Raw genomic sequence first — 21,290 nt, 5'->3', positions numbered from 1 at the left:
AATGAGCAACAGTAGAATAGGACTTGTCAAAACGAGCCACTCATTTTTAAGCCTAGTGTAAAAAAAATGCCCAAGAAAGACACTCTTGAGATCCTTGGAGTTATTTTGGGAGTCCTGCGCCGTGGCTGTATGTATGGTCCAATGGTCAATTCCAAACTTCATTTTCGTGCTTTGGCATCAGGACAGGTGCCGGGAGCAGAGAACCAGAGGCCAGGAGGCGGACTGATTTAACCAAAACGCCTGCTAGTGTTGTGCCTAAAGTTTGCACAACACCACCAGGTTAGTTTGGCCCACTTTCAAGTAATTTTCCCACTGATATTGTCCATGCTACACTTTGTCCATATATGTTGTTCGTCTGTCTTAAAATGAATGACAAGTGATGGAATTTCACTGCGAATTTACAGCATAAAAAACGCTGCGGATCAGTTGTGTGTGAAACTGGCCTTAGGATATAAATCAATCCACTCAGCTCCTTTTGCTCTATAATATAATACCGATAGCTTAGGTAGCATTTTCATGGTGACGGGCTCCCTAAAAAAAAAAAAAAAAAAAAAGATAAAAAAAAATTCAAACTACCATAGGGAGCCCTTTCACAATTGCGGCTAAGTCTTATAAATTCCTTACCCTACCAATTCTCTCATCCTCGAGAGTGTAATTCTCAATACCCTCTGATCGGGACTGTTAGGATTGACTTCAGTGCACATGTCCTGTACAAGTACATCCTTGACATATGAAATCTGGGAGTAGGCTGTTGTATATGCATATGTTCATGCTAATTTTTATATTAATCAGGACCAAAAATATTAGTTCTATGGTCATTACTAGTGCCATAATTTACATGTATCTTGAAATTACTTCTCTGGGAGATTTAAAGAGGTCGTCCTGGAATAATTAACCTTTCCCCTATTCACAGGAAAGGAGAAAAGAGATTGCGGGGGTCCGAACTTCACACCCCCTGCCGATCTCCGTATCACCTCCCCTGGCTTCTTTGTTATGAATAGGACCACAGGTAAGGCACATTCCCCTCTTCTCTATTAATTCCTATGAAGATGCCGCAGACAGCCAAGTGCAGCACTCTTCCGGCTTTCTCGGCTGTTTCCAGCACCTCCATAGGAATGAATAGAGCCATGCAATATCCGTGGCTCTATTCATAACAAAGAAGGCTGGGGCAAATATGGAGATCAGTAGGGGGTCAGACCCCCCGCAATCTCTTACTTTTCCCCTATCCTGTGGCTAGGGGAAAAGTAAATTTTTTCCCAGACAACCTCTTCAACCTTCCCCAAAAATGATTCAAACAAGGTATCGTACAGCTACATAGACAAGATAAAAACATATAAGTCACTTAAATCAATATGGTTTTAAGGCTTAAAATAATCTATCTTATGATGGTCTGAAGGGTAATGGATGATTTACTGTTCTAGTGGCATTAATATATCATTTTACCTTGCAAAATCTATCCAGAGACTAAGCATACACAATACAGCAGCACTCATGTGGCTTTAACCCGCGCCATGGGTCCCAGAAACGCCAGTATTACAGTTCAATAGAGACATGGCAGAAATAAAGCTGTTATTTGGAGATTCTTGGCTTAGTGCTTTGCTGGGGCACTCATGATGATATGTGTCCTATTTCTGCTCAAGCAGAAATACTTGGAGCCTTGTTATTGTGCATTTTCTATACATGTACCTTTATCAGCCATAACTGTATCAGAGGGCTTAAGATGGTTCAGCGCACCAGGTTCTCCCTTTGATGATGATGCTTCTATTTTCTGATCTTTTGAAGATTGTACGTTCAATTGGACTTTCTGTAAATCGCCTTTCATGTCTGTCAAGCTCCTCGCTGGTTTCTGCTTTCCCGTCTGTTCCGCTGGCGTTTTTTCTGACTGAGCCACAACGGATAAGCCGGTATTAGACATTTCTAACCTGTTAAAAGATCAATAAGAGATAGTACCTATTGGGAAGAAGATCATGCCAATAATGTTATCCTGTATAGGGCTGCAACTAGTTATAACCTGGCAAACCATACTGTGACAAGCAGCAAGGAAGCAAGGACATTTTCCTCATTTTCCTCTGCAAGTACAATGCTTTAAAGGGGGTTTCCAATTTAAATTTACTTGTCCCATATCCACAGGATAGAGGACAAGCATGAGATCAAAGGGGTCCAACCTCCGTGCCCTTTGAGGATCTTTAGATCGATGCCCTGGCTCCTTTGTTATGAATGGAGCCGCAGGTCAGCCCTTGACCCACAGCTCCATTCATTCTCCATGGAACCTCCGGTAACAGCCGAATGCTGTACTCAACTCTTTCCGTCGACTCCATAGAGAATTAAAGGGGTGATCTGATTAGGTAAAATATAGGTTGAATCATCCTCCCTTCAGTAGACTAACAATTCATTCCATACATGTCATTACCTTATCTGTCTCCTTTTCCCAGTTCTGAGCTGCTGTTTACTGCTAAAGACACAAAAAACTGTGTGAGAGCTGCTGAGTCTATCTCTGCTCTCAACCCCCCCCCTTCCTTCTTTCCAGGTGGCTGATGAAAGAAGTCCCTATCTGCAACATTGTAGCAACTCTGTAATGAAGGGAGAGATAATCACAGTGAGTTAATCAGCAATTTGACCTCAGATTAATCCTCCCAGCATTACAAAGAAGATACAATGGTGCAGAAAAAGGCTGCCAGGGACTTGTTTACATCAGCCATCTGTAGGGATGAGGGGAGACAGAGAGAAAAGCTCATACACAGTTTTTTGTCTCATTAGCAGAAAGCAGCAGCTCAGAACTGGGGGAAGGAAATAGATAAGGTAAAAACATGTATGCAATAAATTCTTAGTCTCCAGGAGAAGGATGATTCAACATATACTTTACCTAAACCCTTTAAGTAACACTACAGTAGAAGCTTGAGCTCACAAATTCACTGTGACAAATATGCAACAGAGATGAAAGAACATCCAAAACGACTCCTGTTGGTGGCTCTTACCTTTTCACTGCATTGTCCTTCTCCAGCCTTGATATAATAGGTACTGGGAATATGGCAGGTGTGTGATTTTCATTCTTTGCACATTTTGGTGCTGATAAAATAAAATGTGAAAATAATTATCTAAATTATAATGAACATATTTAAGCAGATAATTTCCTAATAGTCAAAAGATGCAATCTTGTGTTTAATGGGCATATTTCAGCCCCTCTCCACGAATGGATCTGACATAAGGCATGCTGTATACAGAGCTGGACTGTGGCCCTGACAACTGTCTGGCCTGGTTTGGAGCAGCGTCTCTCCACATCCAGTGTTAGGCCATGTTCCCACTGCGTAAATCACTGGCCGTTGTCTAGGTTACAGGCCACCATTCTACTCTAAAAACAGTGGTCTAGCCAGACCACAGTGCACAATGATCTGTCAATGGGAGGGAAAGAGACAAGTTTGCTAAAAGAATGTGTTTACAAAAATATTTCACTTGACAATCCCTACAAGTAAGTAACACAAATAATTCCAAGACTGGGTTTCCAATCAGGATTCCAGGCATATCATTTTTATCCCCATACTTAATGCTGATTTACAAGCCTTTTTGTTAATGTAAAAATGAAGCTCAAGTGCCCAGGGGGTGTTTCCCCACAAAGCTCTAGACCAGGGTTAGCCACCCAACTATTTTTATTCCTTGCTTTCGTGCCTGCTTGCATACTACCCTTTGATTGACGGCCACTAGGCTTTCTTTTCCTTAACTTCTCAGTAAATAAGATTAGATGGACAGCTAACCCCCAACTCTTGCGAGGCTGGGGAACAACTCTCGGGCACTTAAGCCTTATTTATACATTACCAATCTTAGCGCCTGAAAGCATTATAGAGATAAAAAGGGTACGCCAGGAATCATGATGGGAACCTAGAGGCCTAGTCATACCTCTGTTTAGCTGCTGACAGGTCTTTTTCAAAGCCAAGTACATATATATATATATATATATATATATATTATACATACATACACACACACACACACACACACACACACACACACACACATTAGAGATAAGCTAACAATGTCTTTGGAGAGCCAGCTCTTAAATAATAATATTAATAATATTATTCTTGTACACTGGACAATAAAACAGCACAGTGATAAAGTCTAAATTCATTAACTAATTATAGAAATTAAAATGCACCAATGCCCAATCTGCAAATAATTCTTAGATATATTTCTGTCAGAATAAAGTCGGTTCATTTCAGGAGTCGCACAGTAAGTCAGCTGCAGTGTGAGCACTGTAACATGATTTATGGTCTACTGTATAGAAACGCTGATTAGCCATTACTATAACAGTCTGGTTCCCCTCTTCTCAGTCTTGTCAGGTCCTATATCCATAACTATTTGTACAGTTTACCTTTATTTACTGTACTAAAGGGAACCTGTCACATGCCGTCTAATCTGCAGGGTATCATGTTATAGAGCAGAGGAAGCTGGGCAGACTGATATATAGTTTTGTGGGAAAGTTCTAGGATAACTTGTCATTTATTCATGTAAATCCCTGCTCATTCTGGGATAAGTAGTCAAGCGGGTGGTCCCACTAAGTGACTGACAGCTATGTGACCACATAGATAGATCTTCCAGTTACTAAGTAGGTCCACCCACTTGTCTACTTAGCTTAAAATAAGAAGAGATTTTAAGGGGTTATCCAGCATTTTAGAAGTTTTTATATATTACTGCACTCTTGGTAAATGTAATAAACATGTTATGCTTACCTCTCTGTGCTCCTCCAGTGTCCCCTCACTGCCTGCAGCTCATCTACTCCCAAGACTAACTTGTTCCGGGCATGACAGCCCGCTCAGCCAATTACTCTCTGTGCCATTGTACCGCAGCAGTGTCATTCCCAAGACAAGTTTGTCTCGGAAGTAGCAGGGCTGCAGTCAGTGGGGGACACTGAAGAGGCCACATCAGGACAACAGGAGAGCATGGAGAAGTAAGCATAACATGTTATGGGGATCTCCAGCTCCATCCTGTATCTACAAACTGCTGCTCTTTCTTCAGGTTTATGCACTTACTATACAATATACTCCACATGCTGATTGCTATACTGTAACTTATAATATCTGTTTTACATGTTATTCAGAATAAAAAAATTATTATTTTTGGGGTGTGGAACCAATTGTCTGCATCTCAGTGATTTCTTATGCTCTATGCCTTAAGAGTGGATTTAGATTACAAGCGTGTTAACGAATTATACTCGTAATCCAAGGCACCACTGTGGCAGCAGTGAGAGCTATGTCGTATGACAAAAGCATGATGTGAACCTGTACTAACAGATATGTCAGTGTGTTCTTCACAAAACTCCTCACATTTACAGGGAGAAGTGATTGATGGTCCTGCGTGAAAATGTTTGTCTACACAAAATGTTTCCCTCTCTCTTGATATCATCGGTGGAGCGGAAAGAAACTCTGTGACATGATTGATGGCCAAGCGTCCCAGAACCTCAAGACAAGTAACATTTGGGAGAAATCTGCAGAGTTGACTTTAAATAACAGCGTGGCCCAGTGCTAATTGTACTGCAAAGAATAATTGGATTGTCTGAATAGACTGCCGAGGTCCTATCCGCCCTGGATACAGTCCAAGCACGGAAATTAATGGGCAAAAACACAGAATAAATGGCACAATAAAATAAACAATTACATTATTATATTACATTATAATTCACATTGACTGCAACTTTCAATTATTAAAACTGAACATCTCGCTCAAATAGAAGAAATATGAGAGGCGCAAAAAGAATAAATTAAACTGCATAGTTATTATTGAAAGTAAAAGGAAACTAATAGGAAACGGTCCACATTCTGGGGAGGGACAAGAGCTTTCTTTGTGCTCAAGGCTGTATGTGAGCCCCACTACCTTCCACCTGGAAATTTAGCATTTAAGCTGTTCTCCCCATTGAGTGCTCCACTTTAGTGTTGTGGAAGGCAACACTGGACCCCGGGACCTACAGCATTATTAACCATTCGGATACAATGTTCAATTGGTTGTACAATGACATTTTATAGAAAAAACTTTTCTATGTGATCCACAAATTTGTCCCTCCTCTTAACAGTTCCCTGGGTAGCTACCCACTCAGTCTGTCTTTCATTCTGGCTTATCCAATCAGGGTAACAAACCCCTCCCCATCGTACATCATAAATGAGGTATGGAGTCTCACTCTGTTCTACATGTGAGGAGGTCTGCATTGTAAACCAGCAGTGGATAAAGGACCTTGGCCTGGGTCTTATACAAGGTTCTTCTGTTGTACTGTGCCTGCTCTGATTCTCCTGGCTTAAAGGAGAAGACAGTGAAAATTTTTTTATTAAAGTATTGTATTGCCCCCCAAAAGTTATACAAATTACCAATATACACTTATTCCGGGAAATGCTTATAAAGTGCTTTTTTCCCTGCACTTACTACTGCATCAAGGCTTCACTTCCTGGATAACATGGTGATGTCACGACCCGACTCCCAGAGCTGTGTGGGCTGTGGCTGCTGGAGATGACAGAGGGATGCTCAGTGTCCCTCTAGGGCCCTGTGTCCCTCAGTGTCCCCCTGCCATCATCCTCTCCAGCAGCCACAGCCCGCACAGCTCTGGAAGTCGGGTCGTGACATCACCATGTTATCCAGGAAGTGAAGCCTTGATGCAGTAGTAAGTACAGGGAAAAAAAGCACTTTATTTGGTGAAAATGAAAAAAAAAAAGAATTCTGGGGGGTTTCCGTGTTTGCGCAATGCGCTTTGCGGTAAAACTGACATTTTATCTTTATTCTGTAGGTCAGTTTGAATACAGCGATATGCAATGTTTACAGCTTTTCTAATATTTTACTGTTTTATCACCAGTAAAACCTCTTTCTTTGCAAATAGGTATATTTAAAATGGCCACATTGTGACTGGTATAGCGTTTTTATTTCTTTTTTACCTACGGGGATGTATGGGGCATCATTTTTTGCGCCATAATCTCTACTTTATTTTAGTACTATATTTGTGTAGATAGGACGTATTGATCACTTTTTATCATTTTGTTTAAAATATAAAATGCAATTAAAAAGTCAGCAATCTTGGCGGTTTTTACAGTTTTTTGTTTACGCCATTCACCGTGAGGGAACAGCATTTGTTTATTTTAATAGATCGGACAATTACGCATGCTACGGTGTATTATATGTTTATTTATTTTATTATTTTTATGTGTTTTATTTATAAAATGGGAAAGGGGGGTGATTTCAACTTTTATTGGGGGAGGGGCTAAGGCATGTTTTTAAAACCTTTTTAACTTACATACATTCGATCAGTAACACTGATAATTGCGATGCCATAGGCATAGCATTGATCAGTGTTATCTGCGATCATTGCACTGAGCCTGCCTGTGGCAGACTCAATGCAGTGATCGCCGATCTGACTGCCGGGGAAGACGTAGGAGACCCCTGGCTGCCAGATAGTCTGATCGGGACCCCCGAATTACACTGTGGGGGTTCCGCAATCGCAGGATCACGTCATTGTAATGGTTAATGGTAGGCGGCCGTAGGATTGCGGCAGCCCATCATTAACAGTGAGGTCCCGGCTGATCATAGCAGCCGATTCTCACTCTCTTCGAAACTAGCTCAGGTCCTGAGGTCACTTCAAAGCAGCCCTGCAGACCATGAAGTAAATGTATGGCATGTGTCATTTGGGCCATGACTTTCATGGCATACATTTACATCCATTGTCATTAAGGGATTAAGGGCCCGTTCACACTACTTAATCGGCGCCGAATCCTGCCTTCTATCTGTTTGAATGAGAGGGCTCGCACACCTTCGCTCTCCGCTAAAAGAATTGGCGATTTCGTAGTGTAAACAGGGCTTAAGGGTCACAGAGCAGTCGCAAGAATTTTTGAACTTTTTATTTTTAATATAACTCTAAACATAAAAACTTGTTATCGCTGTCTGTAACAGAGAGCTCAAGGAGTTAATAGCATTTATGGAATTTTGACTTTGGTGCTAACTTTTTGCATAACCTTGTTATTTGAGCACTTCCAACAATAAAAACTTCACTGTAGAGGCGAGGAGGATAGAATACACTGAGAAGGTCAGCATATGTAAAGCCTCTTCTCAGCTATCGTGAAATGTGCCGGTTTATATCTTCTGCCGCATTTGACTGTTTCCGAAATACATTACAAAAAAAATATATGCTGGTGTGGCAGAGATAAGGAAAATGGCATTTAAATGATGTTTGAATAATTTCTTATCTTACATGTGTTGGTCATGACATTTTCTATATCTGCCGCTATACAACCTGATTACAACTTAAAATTCAAGGAAATGACTCTAAAAAAGGAGCCATAAATAAATCAGGTTTCCAGGAGTGACAAGTGTGGTCATGTTTGCCTACTGTACGTCTGAGGTCCTTAGAGGCTGCAAACTCCAGTTTATTTCTAGGTTCTTTGGAGGCAAAAACCAAGAAATATAGGAATAGGTTATATCTGGGTTCAGAAGAGAAAAAACGGATTAGTCAAATCTTTTCATAAGAAGGCTATATTCCCACACGGTCAAAATAACATCTATTTTTATTGGATGGCCGCCATTCAACAGCAAATAACGGCCACTACTTTACAAGAACAGAAGTTGTATAATAACGGCCGCTGTTATTAAATAAGCCGTCGTTTGACGTTAAATCGTGGCTGTCCAATAAAAACAGCTGTCATTTTGATGCTGTGTGAACAGAGCCTCAGAGTGCAAATAGAACACAGGCTGAATGGCACAAACTTTCAATATCAGTGACCTTAGTGCACATTAAAGTGACTTTAAATATAAAAATCCAATAAAAAAAAATAAAACATAAAACACAGTAATGTAGTGTGAATGGATCTATACAAAATAATCACTGATTCTGGAAGAAAGCAGCCACATTTTTGTAAGCCTGGATAATTCTTTGTGGATAATTTCTTTCACTATTAGGCTATGTTCCCACTACATAAGTTCCGTAGTAATCACGGACGTTGTTGCCGATTTGCAACGACGGCCGTGATTACTACGGAACTTACGTAATGCTGCCTTCTAAGGAATGTTGGCTGGAGTGTATACACATGATATACAGTCCGTCCGGTATCCCTAGCTGCACTGCAAGAAACTGGCATGTCAGTTTTCTACGGTTGCTATTCAGTGAATAGCGGCCTCAGAAAACCTGTCAGGGCACACAATGAAGCACGCGGCTCCGGACGCACGCTCCATTGTGTGCAGCAGGGAATTGGGGTGCAGGTGCGCGCATATGCGCCCGAATCTAAATTCAGCGGCAGTGAAGATCAGTTTCACATATTACATTTGCAGAACACAACTATAAAAATCTTGGAAGACATCTATAACCCCTTTTACACCATAGGCAAAGTCTAAAGTGAATAGTGAGAATGACATACACACCACCATCTGGAAAAGTAACCATCAATTGGGTCAGGTTTTCACGGCTGATGTAATGTTATGTATTTGTAGCGTTAAGAGGTATAATCTCCACAATTCTCAGTTGAGATTCTGGATACACATTACGTTGGCCATCAACCACAAATTTCTAGTTCTTGGCGCTCAGCAAGAAATCACCTAGTACACATACGGCATCACTAGCATATGATTTTTATACATCTAACATTGTAATACCAATATAAAATAAAAGACGGTCACAGCCTGCAGGAGACTTCCCGACCTAGCATCATTGGATGAGCACTATAACTGATATAGGTTGATGTTCTTGGACATTACAGCTGATGTAGTGCCTCCTGCTGGGCTCAGGAAACGTGGCAATTGGAGGTTTATTGAGTGGAGATGATGGAGGGCTACCTTGTAAGGGTAAGAGACTAAATAACTCATGCTGGGCCTTAGTATTCTCTACACAATATTTTGTAGAGAACAAACTTGTTCAGACTTATTACACAATATAAACTGTAGGTAAAAAGTATGAAAAATTTACTTTTCTTGGTGTCAAATAAAATTTAGTTTTATGACCACTAGGGAAGGGAGCGACGCTCTCTTCCTGTATAACCTCGGAGATATATAGACACAGTAAAGGCAGATTAAATGCTTATAGTGTAAAATATTGGAATAAATGTGGGCAGCATACAGTAATCTACATTTATCCCAACATAATAAAGTGTTGAGTGACAGGGAGGGCAAGGAGAATGGAAAACATCAGTCCTGTGTTGTGATCCAGCTTGTCTTGCTTTGTGCTATGACTGTCTGTGAATACTACTTTAAGGATAATCATTCGGGTGTACTAACTAAACTTGGTGGCTGAAGATGATAACATTTCCATGCATCTGTTTGTATCGTACTTTGTTTTGATAACTGTTTAAGAATGAACCTTGTTCGTTCATACGGAAAATGATCTCTAAGCCTTTATTGTTGGTTGTTTGATATTCTGTATTTAAATTTTAAAAATACCTGAATAAAAACCATTGAACCAGAAAACAACATTTCCTGCCGGACATACAGCAGCTGATAAGTATGGAAAAACTTGAGATTTTTACATAGAATTGATTTGAAAGAAAAAGATATTTGCTCTGTTCCACAGAATGTATATTAATGGAAAAGTAATGTATTCTTTTCAGTGTGACTCAGTGCTCTCTGCTGCCACCTCTCTGTCGGCGACAGGAACTGTCCAGACCAGCAGCAAATCCCCATAGAAAACCAGAAAACCTCTCCTACTCTGGACAGTTCCTATCACGGACAGAGGTGGTAGCAGAGAGCACTGTGTCAGACTGGAAAGAATACACCACTTTCTGCAAGACATAAAACAGCTGATAAGTATTGGAAGACTCAAGATTTTAAAATAGAAGTAAATTACAAATCTATTTCACTTTCTGACATTAGTAGATTTGAAAGAAAAAGATTTTTGCCGGATAACCCCTTTAATTCTTGGGTGCCGTATGTCCATGCAAAATGCATTTTTTGTGGGTGAGGGTAACTTTTTTATTTTATTTTATTAATTTCATTTTTTTAAATTTTATTTATTTTTTCTTTGCTATAGGAGCACACATTTTCTTTATGTCCCCTGCTGTGCCCATATACTGCTAACAATGATCTAATGCTAAAAGACCATTCGATCACGGTTACCATTGATCTGTATAGCCAGGTATGGAAAAAAGAGACAAGCCTCAAGGCAAACTCTGCCGAGAGAATCCCTGTGACTTCACAAGCTTCCCTAGCAACTGCCCGAATGCAGAAGAAAAGATCAATATGAGCGCTGTGCTGGTGGGTTTTATAGTGACAGGAGACTGATTATATTCTAGTTCTCTGTCACAGTACAGTAGTGGGCAGCCCAAACCTGCCGACAGCTCTGCAAGCAGGAGCATGCATAGCTGTCACATTTAACCATGTTAATTAACGGGCTGTAGGCGCAGGGACCAGATATTCAACCTGTTAATTAATGTTATGTAGTCAAAGTCAATGTAGTTAAGTTTCAAAGAAAGAATCTTTAAAAAGACAAAGGGCCATTCATAACATTGCTGAGATTGTTATAAGAGCAGTAATGTCCCTCGGAGGTTAGCACTGCTGCCTTACACAACTCGAGTCTTAAACCCGACATCTACACCCGGTCTGTGTATTTGCATCTGACTTCCTCCTACACTTCGCAGTCATATAGATAGGTTCATTGACTTTGGAAGAGGAAGACAGGACAATTTCTTCAAATGTTCTACATTCACTTTGGGAAACATTAGCATAAACCTTGTACAAAGGCATTTTGTAAAGGATTTGCAAATCCATAATGACTGTTTCTAAGGCAATCATTATCTAATGCAAAGCAGCCGTAAGAGGGTCAAACGGGTCAAAGGCTGATCCTGTCACAAGAGTAGAGTGACAAGAGGAAAAGGGTCTTATTCATTTGACTATATTAATAATATCACTACATCTAAAAATATACTCAATATGACCTCAATGACGAGGGTAGAAGCACTTACCGCCAGTTAGATCCATGTATCAGAAAACATACACTCACCTTGAATATTGTAGTCATTTTGATATACTATATTCCCATTTTTCTCGAGAATAAAACTTTGTCGGGGCAAACTCTCTTCAAAGAGTTTTCTCTGATTCAATATCAATTGTTTCACTGCAGCATAGGATAGAGAAAAAGAGAGGGATGAAAAGATTCTATATACACTGTCCAGCTCAAACTCCCTGCATAAATTAGTACGTACATAGCGACAAAGACACAGCGCACCTGTGCCCTATGAAAGGTCGGGATACTAACACTAACGTTCTTCCTAAAATGCCAAGTATAATGTTAAAACGTGAATCGTAGATCTTGCCATAGCCTTTACAGGAGCGGCTTATAAAAGCATCAGGAGGACAAAGGTCAGGAAGCTCATTGCTTAACAAAAGACAATATTTTATGGGTGTGAATGTTTTTTGGCAAATAAAAAATGGCATCCACAACAATGGAGAAAGAAATGGCAACAAAATATAATTTGGAAATGATCTCTCACTTCTTATATTGACATATGGGCATCCGATAGAATTATTAAAAGGTTGCAGTATATGTGATGTAAATGTGATCTCCTAAGCTTATAGCTTTATAAAATACAAACAAACCCCATAAAAAAATAACACTGGATGCATCTTTTCCAGTTAAGCAATCAAAACACATGATCAAGCATTGGACATAATGGCAGCTTTAGTGTCACTTAAAGGAAACCTGTCACTGAGACAGACAGCTTAGTATTCGGTCATTTGCTAGATGCCTTAATAACAATAAGACTCTGTTTACACTGCCATCATGGTTTTCGTTATAATGGATTCAATAATGACATTGCCAGATCTGTCACACAAAAGACACCAGCGGTGTCCGATGGACCTTATTGACTTATGGTGAAGTCCTCTGGGATTTTGTTGCGTTATGCTGGGCTATCCTTGCTGTCAGATGAAGCTGCAGATGGAGGCTCGGAATGACGCCTCTAACAGAAGAATATACACAGCAGAATCTGGCACTCACGTACAGACGTAAGCTGGAGTGTTATCGCTACAGTATGGGGGATAACTTTCTAAAACGGGAAAACCCCTCTAAATATATTCTTTATTACACTAAATAATCAGAACAAATGGGGAGAGACACCTCCTGTCCTGTCTGTCTATAAGACCTGGACAACCCCATAGACCTGCACTGGGAGCCCATCTTAATTGTTCTTTAAATCGGTCGCGGCCTGTGTTTTATTGGTCGGGGTCTAAGTGTTCAGACCCTGACCGATAAAGCCTTTTGATATGTCCCTATAACATATCAAAAATATCTTTTTTAAGGCACACTTTAAGGGGTTATCAGGGATTAGAAAAAACACAACTACTTTCTAGCAAAAACAGCCTCGCCCTTATCATCAGGTTGTGTGTGGTATTACAATTCAGTTCCATTCACTTCAATGCAACCAAGCTGCAAAAAACACATCTAAACTGAGGACAAGAGTGGTGCTGTTTCTGAAAGAAAGTGACTATGTTTTTCTAAGCCTGGAGAACCCCTTTATGCATGAAAGCAATACATTTAACATGAGTGTTACCTTCAGGATCTTCCCCTTGTTTCACAGTTGACACTCTAAATGCCTTTGGTCGATCAAATCTGGCTTTGGCTGACACTTTGTCTTTGGTGCTCCACATCCTTACATGGATCTGATGTTTTAACGCTTTTAATAAAACTTCTTTTGTGACACAAAGTTCAACACTGTGGCTCCATATCAACCACGTTTTCTCGTTTTCTTGCCATGGTTTTAACAACTGCAAAGAGGAATAGTCATCTGACTTAGCTGTACAGATTTATACAGTTCCCATGGATTGAATAGACAACTATTGTAGATGACATATACTTTTACAGCACACATAATCTTCACTGCTTCCTATTACATCCACCTTACATTTTCAAGACCCAACAGTAGCATAAATATGTAAAATATAAATGATGAAGAATAATCATAGTTAAATGTAGATTCTGTGCATAACATACAGCATGAATATCATTGCAGAATGCACCGCTCAAACTTAGCAGATCTATAAATGATTCTGCATCCCCACCTGTTGGTCATGAGGGGTACTGCAATAGCAACAAAATTTAGTACTTGGTTGAGCTTACATCTTTAGCACTCACTACACTGAGGCAGCCTTATGGGTCTTTATTAAAGCGGATCACTTTAAAGGGGTGTTCCAGGCAAATTGTATTGTGCTGACACTCAGCACCCATGTCAATCTGCTGTTCGGTGCCACACTACACAGTGAACAGGGTTTGTCTCCGTTCATTGTGTAGTGGTTGTGATGTATAACTACAGCTCAGGTCCCATTTAAGTGCTTAGGAGTTGAGCCGACACTGCTTTGCACGTTGAGCCGTCACGCGCTGTACTGTGGTGCCGAACAGCTGATCGGTGACTGATAAGGTATCCTGTGGATAGCTCATCAGTAAGTATTTCCTGGAAAATCCCTTTAATATTCTGCTCGGTGTAAGGGCAGCATATAACAGGAACAAGTCCAGTCTCCTATCGACTCAAACTGCACAAAATCTTAGTTATTTTAGTTAAAATGTACTTGTCTCTTTAAGAACCATCTGACATTTCCTATCGACAAGCAGGGCTGTGGAGTCGGTAAGCCGCAGCTCCGACTCCGACTCCTGAATTTTATCAGGACCGACTCAGACTCCCGACTCCTGCTCCTTCATAAATGGCCAGTCATATACCAGGGGAGTTATTTATCACATTATCACAAGATATAAAGCAGCTTCTCCTGTGTGTGCAGTGGATGCAGCCAGTCTCCAGCCTCCATGTCCTGAACAACTCACAACTAGACTAGAAGGAGCAGGTGGTCTTTTAGTTTCTAACTACATATTCACCATACACACAGAAACACTGCTAACAATGCCAGATACCTGTAATATAGAGTCAGATACAGATACCTGTAATAAATATAGTCAGCCATACTGATATAGAGGGGGGGGGGGGGTCACACATAGTGATATAGAGGGGTCACACATAGTGATATAGAGAAGTCACACATAGTGATATAGAGGGGTCACTGTGGGTGTGGGGGCACGCCATAGCACATACACACAACCTGCTGCAGCCATAGCACACACTCACACAACCTGCTGCAGCCATAGCACACACTCACACAGCCTGCTGCAGCCATAGAACACTGAAGAAAAACACCACAATGAGGTTACTGCTACATTACTTATGTCTTCTCCTCCTCCTCTATATTACACAGGAAATCTTTATTTAATAACATTGCTACTCATATACAGTCATCCAGCATCCAGGAAGAGAACAGCACAGATCTCCCCACACACAATGGACTCTTCCAGCTCAAAAACAAACTGCCAAATAGTGACTGACAACTTTTCCCCGACTCCCCGTATCTAATAGGGCCAGTGTCCTATTACTGGTATATTCCCCGACCATCCTTATCTAATAGGTCCAGTGTCCTATTAGAATGTTGCTCATATTATGTATTGATGAGCAAAACTTAGAACAATTTAGAATTGAGTTTTGATATGAATTTTATAAGATTTTTTTAAAGCTGGAGTCGGAGTCGTTACATTTTTTCCGACTCCGACCCCAGCCAAAACTAGCTCCGACTCTGACTGCACAACTCCGACTTCACAGCCCTGTCGACAAGTAAGAAATTTTGAGTGTGTGTATGTGTGTGTGGGGGGGTCCCAATGAATAGAAAGACCATTAAAACGGCCCAGAGAACCTGCTGATATGCCGCAGTAGCTGGGTCCCTCAGTATTAGATAACCATAACTTTAAGTCCTCTCCTCCCCCACATTGTGTGTAAAATCACTAAATGCTCTTATGCAAATTACTGGCATTCCTCGGGGCCAGATAGCATCGTCACCCCACGCCCAGCCCGCCCCCTCCCACTATGCATATTCATAAACGCATAGTAGGCTTTATATACTGCGGCTGTGCAGGGAAGCAGTCCGGCCAGAAACGGGCTGCCTCCCGCACATGCGTGAGCCCCCCCCGGCCACTGTCGATCCTCCCGGAGGTTCCTCAAGACGTAAGTATAAAGTCTATCTTATACTTACTTCCTGAGGAACCTCCGTGCGCAGCTGCAGTATATACAGCCCACTATGCAGTTATGAATATGTATAGTGAGCAGGACAGGAGGGGGCGGGGTGGGCGGGGCTATCCTCTCCGGCCCTGAGCAACGCCCTAAATGCTCTTATGCTAGTAATTTGCATAAGAACATTTAGTGATTTTACACACAAGGTGGGGGAAGACAGGGCTTAAAGTAATGGCTATCTACTACTGACATACATAGCTAGTGCGGCATATCAGCAGGTTCTCTGGGAAGAACCTGTTGATAGTGCCGCTTTAACTCTAAGACTGAAGGTTTCCCGCCAACTGTGACTATAAGCCTCTTAGGACCACCCGATGCCTACATAGGTATAATTTACATACATCATGGGACATTTATGGATGTTCACAATACGGAATCGTCTCAGAGAATCCACTCGGAACCCCCACCCGTGGACTCCTTGCAGAATCCCGCCTGCTATTTCTTTTCAAATGGAAGGCCTCGTGCACCTCTGCTCAAAGATTTGACACGTCAATTCTTTGAGTGGAAAGGAGTAAAAAAGCAGAGGCGCGCAAGGCCTCCCATTGAAAAACATAGCAGGCGGGACTCGGTGCAGAGTCCACGGGCAAGGGTTCGGAGTGGAATCTCTTCGCCAATTCCAAAGTGTGAATGGGCCCTAACAAAGTACATTTTTGGACCGTATGAGTAACACTGATAGTGATTAATTATATGGTTGGAAACAGAGCTGGAGGATATATAACACTGTATTTATAGCTTCTGGAAGGATTTTTTTGTGATTGGTTACCTTTAAGGAGAGACCACCATAAAGACTTATGGAGACTCAAAGTCCATTCCTGCTCCACTGGGAATTCTGGTAAGAAAGAATATGTAAAATAGCTCTTACACCACCTAAGAAAGGGTGGCGTTCCTTCAAATCAGCGTTTTGGGTTAATCAGAGACTGAACCTGTCCCTGTACTGAATGGCTATATATAAATATATATACAACAGTCCCTATGTTGGAGGGACAGTCCCTACTTTTGAAAGCTTAAAGCGACTCCGTACCCACAATCTGTCCCCCCCAAACCGCTTGTACTTTCGCATAGCCTGGAACATTCATAATGATGAAAAGGGTGGGGAGGAGGGACAGAGAGGTTGTGCTAGCCTAATGCACATATACTCTAGACCACGCCCGTTGGGCACAGGGCTGCAAGTTTAAAAGTAGTTTTTTAGGACAATAACTGCATCACCTGCCGAACAGACCCCAGGACAGATCTTGGATTAAAAGCAGCTATCTGACGGTACAAGCGGTTTGGGGTGGGCAGATTGTGGGTACAGAGTCACTTTAACTCCTGGTAATTGGAGTAGTTTCAGTGGTTTTGTTTTTGTTCCTCCGACAAATTTCTATTTTCCTGTGATTTTGTGCTAATTATTAAATTCAAGCGTATAGATGTGGCTGAAAAATGGATCTGCCACACAGTGGATCATAAGTGTTCCTCTTTGACAATCAAAGAGAAAGTGCAGAGGCCTGCGAGGCATCCCATTCACACACAGAGGCAGACGGGATTGCAAACAGAGTCCGCCTGTTTTATTCAGTGTGAATAGGCCCATAGTGGGTATGACTTTTTTTTTATTGCTGCCTGAATAACCACTTTAAGGATAATATAACATTTGCATTGTAATATTCAGCTCACCCGAGTCTCATGCTCCATGTACAGCTTGGCCACAACCCCAAACATCACTACATCCACTTTAGTGGGTTCAGTGTCTTCAGGAAGAAGAAAATATTCAAAGTGGAAATATTTCTGGGCTTTTGGGGCTTCGATGACTTTCTTGTGATGCTTATTGTTGCCCTTTCCTTTATGATCAGAATGGGATTCATAGTCCTCTATATAAATGATGGGAGAGGAAAAAAGCTAATTATATGAACAGCGAAACAAAATAATTCATAGAAGACACAAGTCCAGAAACCCAATGGCTGCTGTATTATAAGCTTATTACTATACCTTTTTTGGGTGGGGATGGGAGGGCAAAGCAGATGGTTACTGTGCAGGTCACAGTGTGAGTCCCATCTTCCTTATCTTTACTTGCAGACTCGTCATGGCTTTCTCCCCCCTCTTGCCTTGAGCCCATGTTGGTCACTTGACTCTTGGCCTCACAGGGTCTATCTTTGTTAGGCTGCACCTTGCCTATCTCTGGGGAGGAGCAGTCAGTCCCATAATCGGATAAGTCTTCCTTTTGTGATGAAAATGTTCTTGGCTGGGATCTGGATTCACTGTCGGTAGGAACACCGCTATCATAGTCTTCAGATTCTGCAGAAATCATTTCCCTTGAAACAAGACCTGAGGACATGGCACCTGCCAATAACACAATGCAAACATCAGCGGCATAACAGGCAATGTTTCCAGGGGAGAAAAAAAATTATTTGAGGATGAGTACACCTGCTTTTGGGCTTCTTTTAAGGGTGGGTTCACATGCCTCCTTGGGAAACCCATGAAGATTGCAGTAAGTCTGATCCCCTTGACCTATGAAAGTGGCCAAAGTGACACAAGAACATTCCTCACATTGACCACTAGAGGGACTCTCAGCCACTCAGGTAAGTAAGGACTTCTCCACACTGCATTTAGCAGTGATCCTGAAGAGCGGTTTTCTAGGATTGGGAAAAACACAGTCGCATTCTTCCAAAAACAGCTTCACACTTGCGTTTGGTATAACAGTACAGCTTAACTAAGGGTACTATTACACCAACAGATTATCTGATAGAATTTTTTGAGCCAAAGCCAGGAATAGACTATAAACAGAGGACAGGTAATAAAGGAAAGACTGAGATTTCTCCTCTTTTATAATCCATTCCTGGCTTTGGCTTTAAAAAAATCTGTCAGATAAATCTGTTGGTGTAATTACAAAGAGAGATTTATCTGACCCATTTAGTGTAAACACTCATCATTCATAGTGTATATATCCGAGCGCAATTGCGATCATATTTACCAACGGCTTTTCATAGTGATTTATCCTAAACGCCTATCATTTAAAAGAAAAAAATCAATGCTTGTTGTTTGATAAACAAGCGCATAGGCGATTTATCTGTACATGTAAAAGGACCCTTACAGACACTGCCAACAGTGCCTAGCTTAAGGCTGTATTCCCACGTTCCTTGTTGCGTGAGGAATGCCTGTAACGGAACCTCCCCCGCCCAGAAAGCATCTGTGAGAAGATGCTAGGAGCGGGGGAACTGTACTCATATGTGCCGCGCTGTAATGAAAGCACCGTTACAGAGCGGCGCATATGAGTACAGTTCCCCCGCTCCCAGCATCTTATCACAGATGCTGTCTTGGCGGGGGAGGCTCCGTTACAGGCATTCCTCGTCCGTGTTCAGTGAGGAACACGGAACGTGGGAATACAGCCTAAGGATGCCTTCACACACACCGGATCCGCACCGGATTTCATGCTGCAGATTCGCAGCGAAATCCGCTGTGGATCCAGCGTCAGTGCATCCCTATGAGAATACATACTCGCAGCGGCGGCTAAGTTAACCCCGCGGCGGCTGGAGCATACATCACCACCTCCTCGCTCCAGCTTGCTTCGGGTATATTCACACTGAGCAAATTCGGTGGAATTCCACAGCGGAGCTCTCCGCTGCAAAATCCCTCCAGCCTCAGTGTCAAACAGTATGTCTATTGGAGGGCTCGCACACCTCTGCTCAAATAATTCACATGTCAGAGATTAGTATCGGTCATACAGCGATTACCAGAAGTACCATAGGGCTCCATTATAATTCCATCAACTGCTATTTTAGCTGCCACACTGAGATGAAGAAGCAGAGCGCGCGCCTGCCCCTTTTTTTTCTAGCAATTAGGGTCTCAGCACTCGCACCCCAACCGATACAAACCTCTGACATGTCGCTGTGAATGATAGGTACCCTTTAAAGCAGTTTTACACATTTTTGGTCCTCTCCCCACTCTAATTTAAAAAAAAAAAAAAAAATAATCAGGCCTCATAGAGCTCCATTCGTTCTCCCGATCAGTAAACGTTGAGACCGGGACCAATCACAATTGTCAGACTTTTTTTTATAACAACAGTGACACTTTTTTAGTGGCGTCTTTTTTAGGCAAAAAAAAAAAACTACTGAAGTTTTTATAAAAAAAAAAGATTTTCAAACAGTTGAATCACTTAAAAATCAGGTGCATTTTTAGGCTGTCTAGTCTAAATTTACACTGTGTAACAACTGTACAGAGGACGGGTCACACGCTGGGAATCTGTTGCTGATTTTCACAATTACCGGAGGTCAAAATCTACAACAAATCCGCAACAAATCACAGATTGTGAATGGAAAACGCTGCAGATTTTCAGCCGCAGTATATTTTCTAATCCACGCCAAATCGTGTGGTTTTTGTGTGAATATTCAGTGGATAATAGATTTGTTTTTTTTTTCTTTTTTTCTTTTCAATTTACAGCTGTGGATGTAGGACGGAGCCACATAGGGACACAGGTGTTAGATTCCCATAATCACTGTACTGTATCAAAGCTCATAGAAGTGAGTGGGGTTGTGATACACACTGATACATTGTATATAAATAAACCTGGGAGATGCAAGGAATGCTGGGAGTTGTGGTTCAATGTTTTTCTCAAGTTGAAAGTAAACTCCTATTAAGTGATTTAAGAAAAAAATAAACCTTTCCCCATCCTTCCTGATCCTTCCCCTCCTACCATTAACCCCTGCAGTCCCAGTAATCCCCCTCAGTCCGGTGTCGCCCCATCTTACCTTATCCTCAGTCTCTCTGTGCAACAAACTTTACAAACTAACTCACAACAAATACAATGTCCATCCGCCGCGAGAAATAGTCCGCAGCTTCCGGGTCATTTGTCGCTCGTATATACGGAATTCCCGTAAAGTATCGCTCCTTTATAGGAGATGAATGTGTTCCTTTATCTGGGTGTATGGTGAGGGCTCCTAGGGGTTTTAGAAAACGCAGGTATATAGGCGGAGGGATCCAGAGCGCAGCGCGTATGAAGTTACTATAGTGACGGCTTGTGTCTGAGGAGGGAGTCATGTGCGGGGACTGAATGAGTCCTAGTACTGGAGTGTATCTATGTGTGTGTGTATATATCTCCACACATCACCCTCTCACACTAATATATATGTGCTCTCCATCCAGTCGGAACTACAACTCCCAGCATGCCAGGACAGCGCTGGGAGTTGTAGTTGTGCTGGACAGTTACAGGGTGGGTTATACTGATATAATGGACTCTGACCCTGTCCTCATATATTGTAGCTGGGGACCTGGTGGTTAGGA

The 21,290-nt window shown here is 41.7% G+C and overlaps 1 protein-coding gene across 1 annotated transcript in view; it reads right to left on the bottom strand.

Moving 5' to 3' along the window:
* Nucleotides 1–20,964, bottom strand: part of CFAP92 (cilia and flagella associated protein 92 (putative)) — a 47,711-nt gene extending 26,747 nt beyond the window's left edge. Inside the window, exons 1-7 of the mRNA XM_069967108.1 lie at nt 20,759–20,964; nt 18,003–18,353; nt 17,691–17,884; nt 13,494–13,707; nt 11,945–12,058; nt 2,976–3,066; nt 1,687–1,922 (exon numbers count right to left, since the gene is read on the bottom strand). Of these exons, the coding sequence (XP_069823209.1) occupies nt 1,687–1,922; nt 2,976–3,066; nt 11,945–12,058; nt 13,494–13,707; nt 17,691–17,884; nt 18,003–18,348 (1,195 nt within the window). The 5' untranslated portion in view covers nt 18,349–18,353; nt 20,759–20,964. The remainder of the gene's footprint in view (nt 1–1,686; nt 1,923–2,975; nt 3,067–11,944; nt 12,059–13,493; nt 13,708–17,690; nt 17,885–18,002; nt 18,354–20,758) is intronic.
* Between the last annotated feature and the right edge of the window lie 326 nt (nt 20,965–21,290).

This window comes from Dendropsophus ebraccatus, chromosome 4, assembly GCF_027789765.1.
Source record: "Dendropsophus ebraccatus isolate aDenEbr1 chromosome 4, aDenEbr1.pat, whole genome shotgun sequence".
Lineage (NCBI taxonomy): Eukaryota > Metazoa > Chordata > Amphibia > Anura > Hylidae > Dendropsophus > Dendropsophus ebraccatus.
This window is presented reverse-complemented; position numbering and strand designations above follow the sequence as displayed.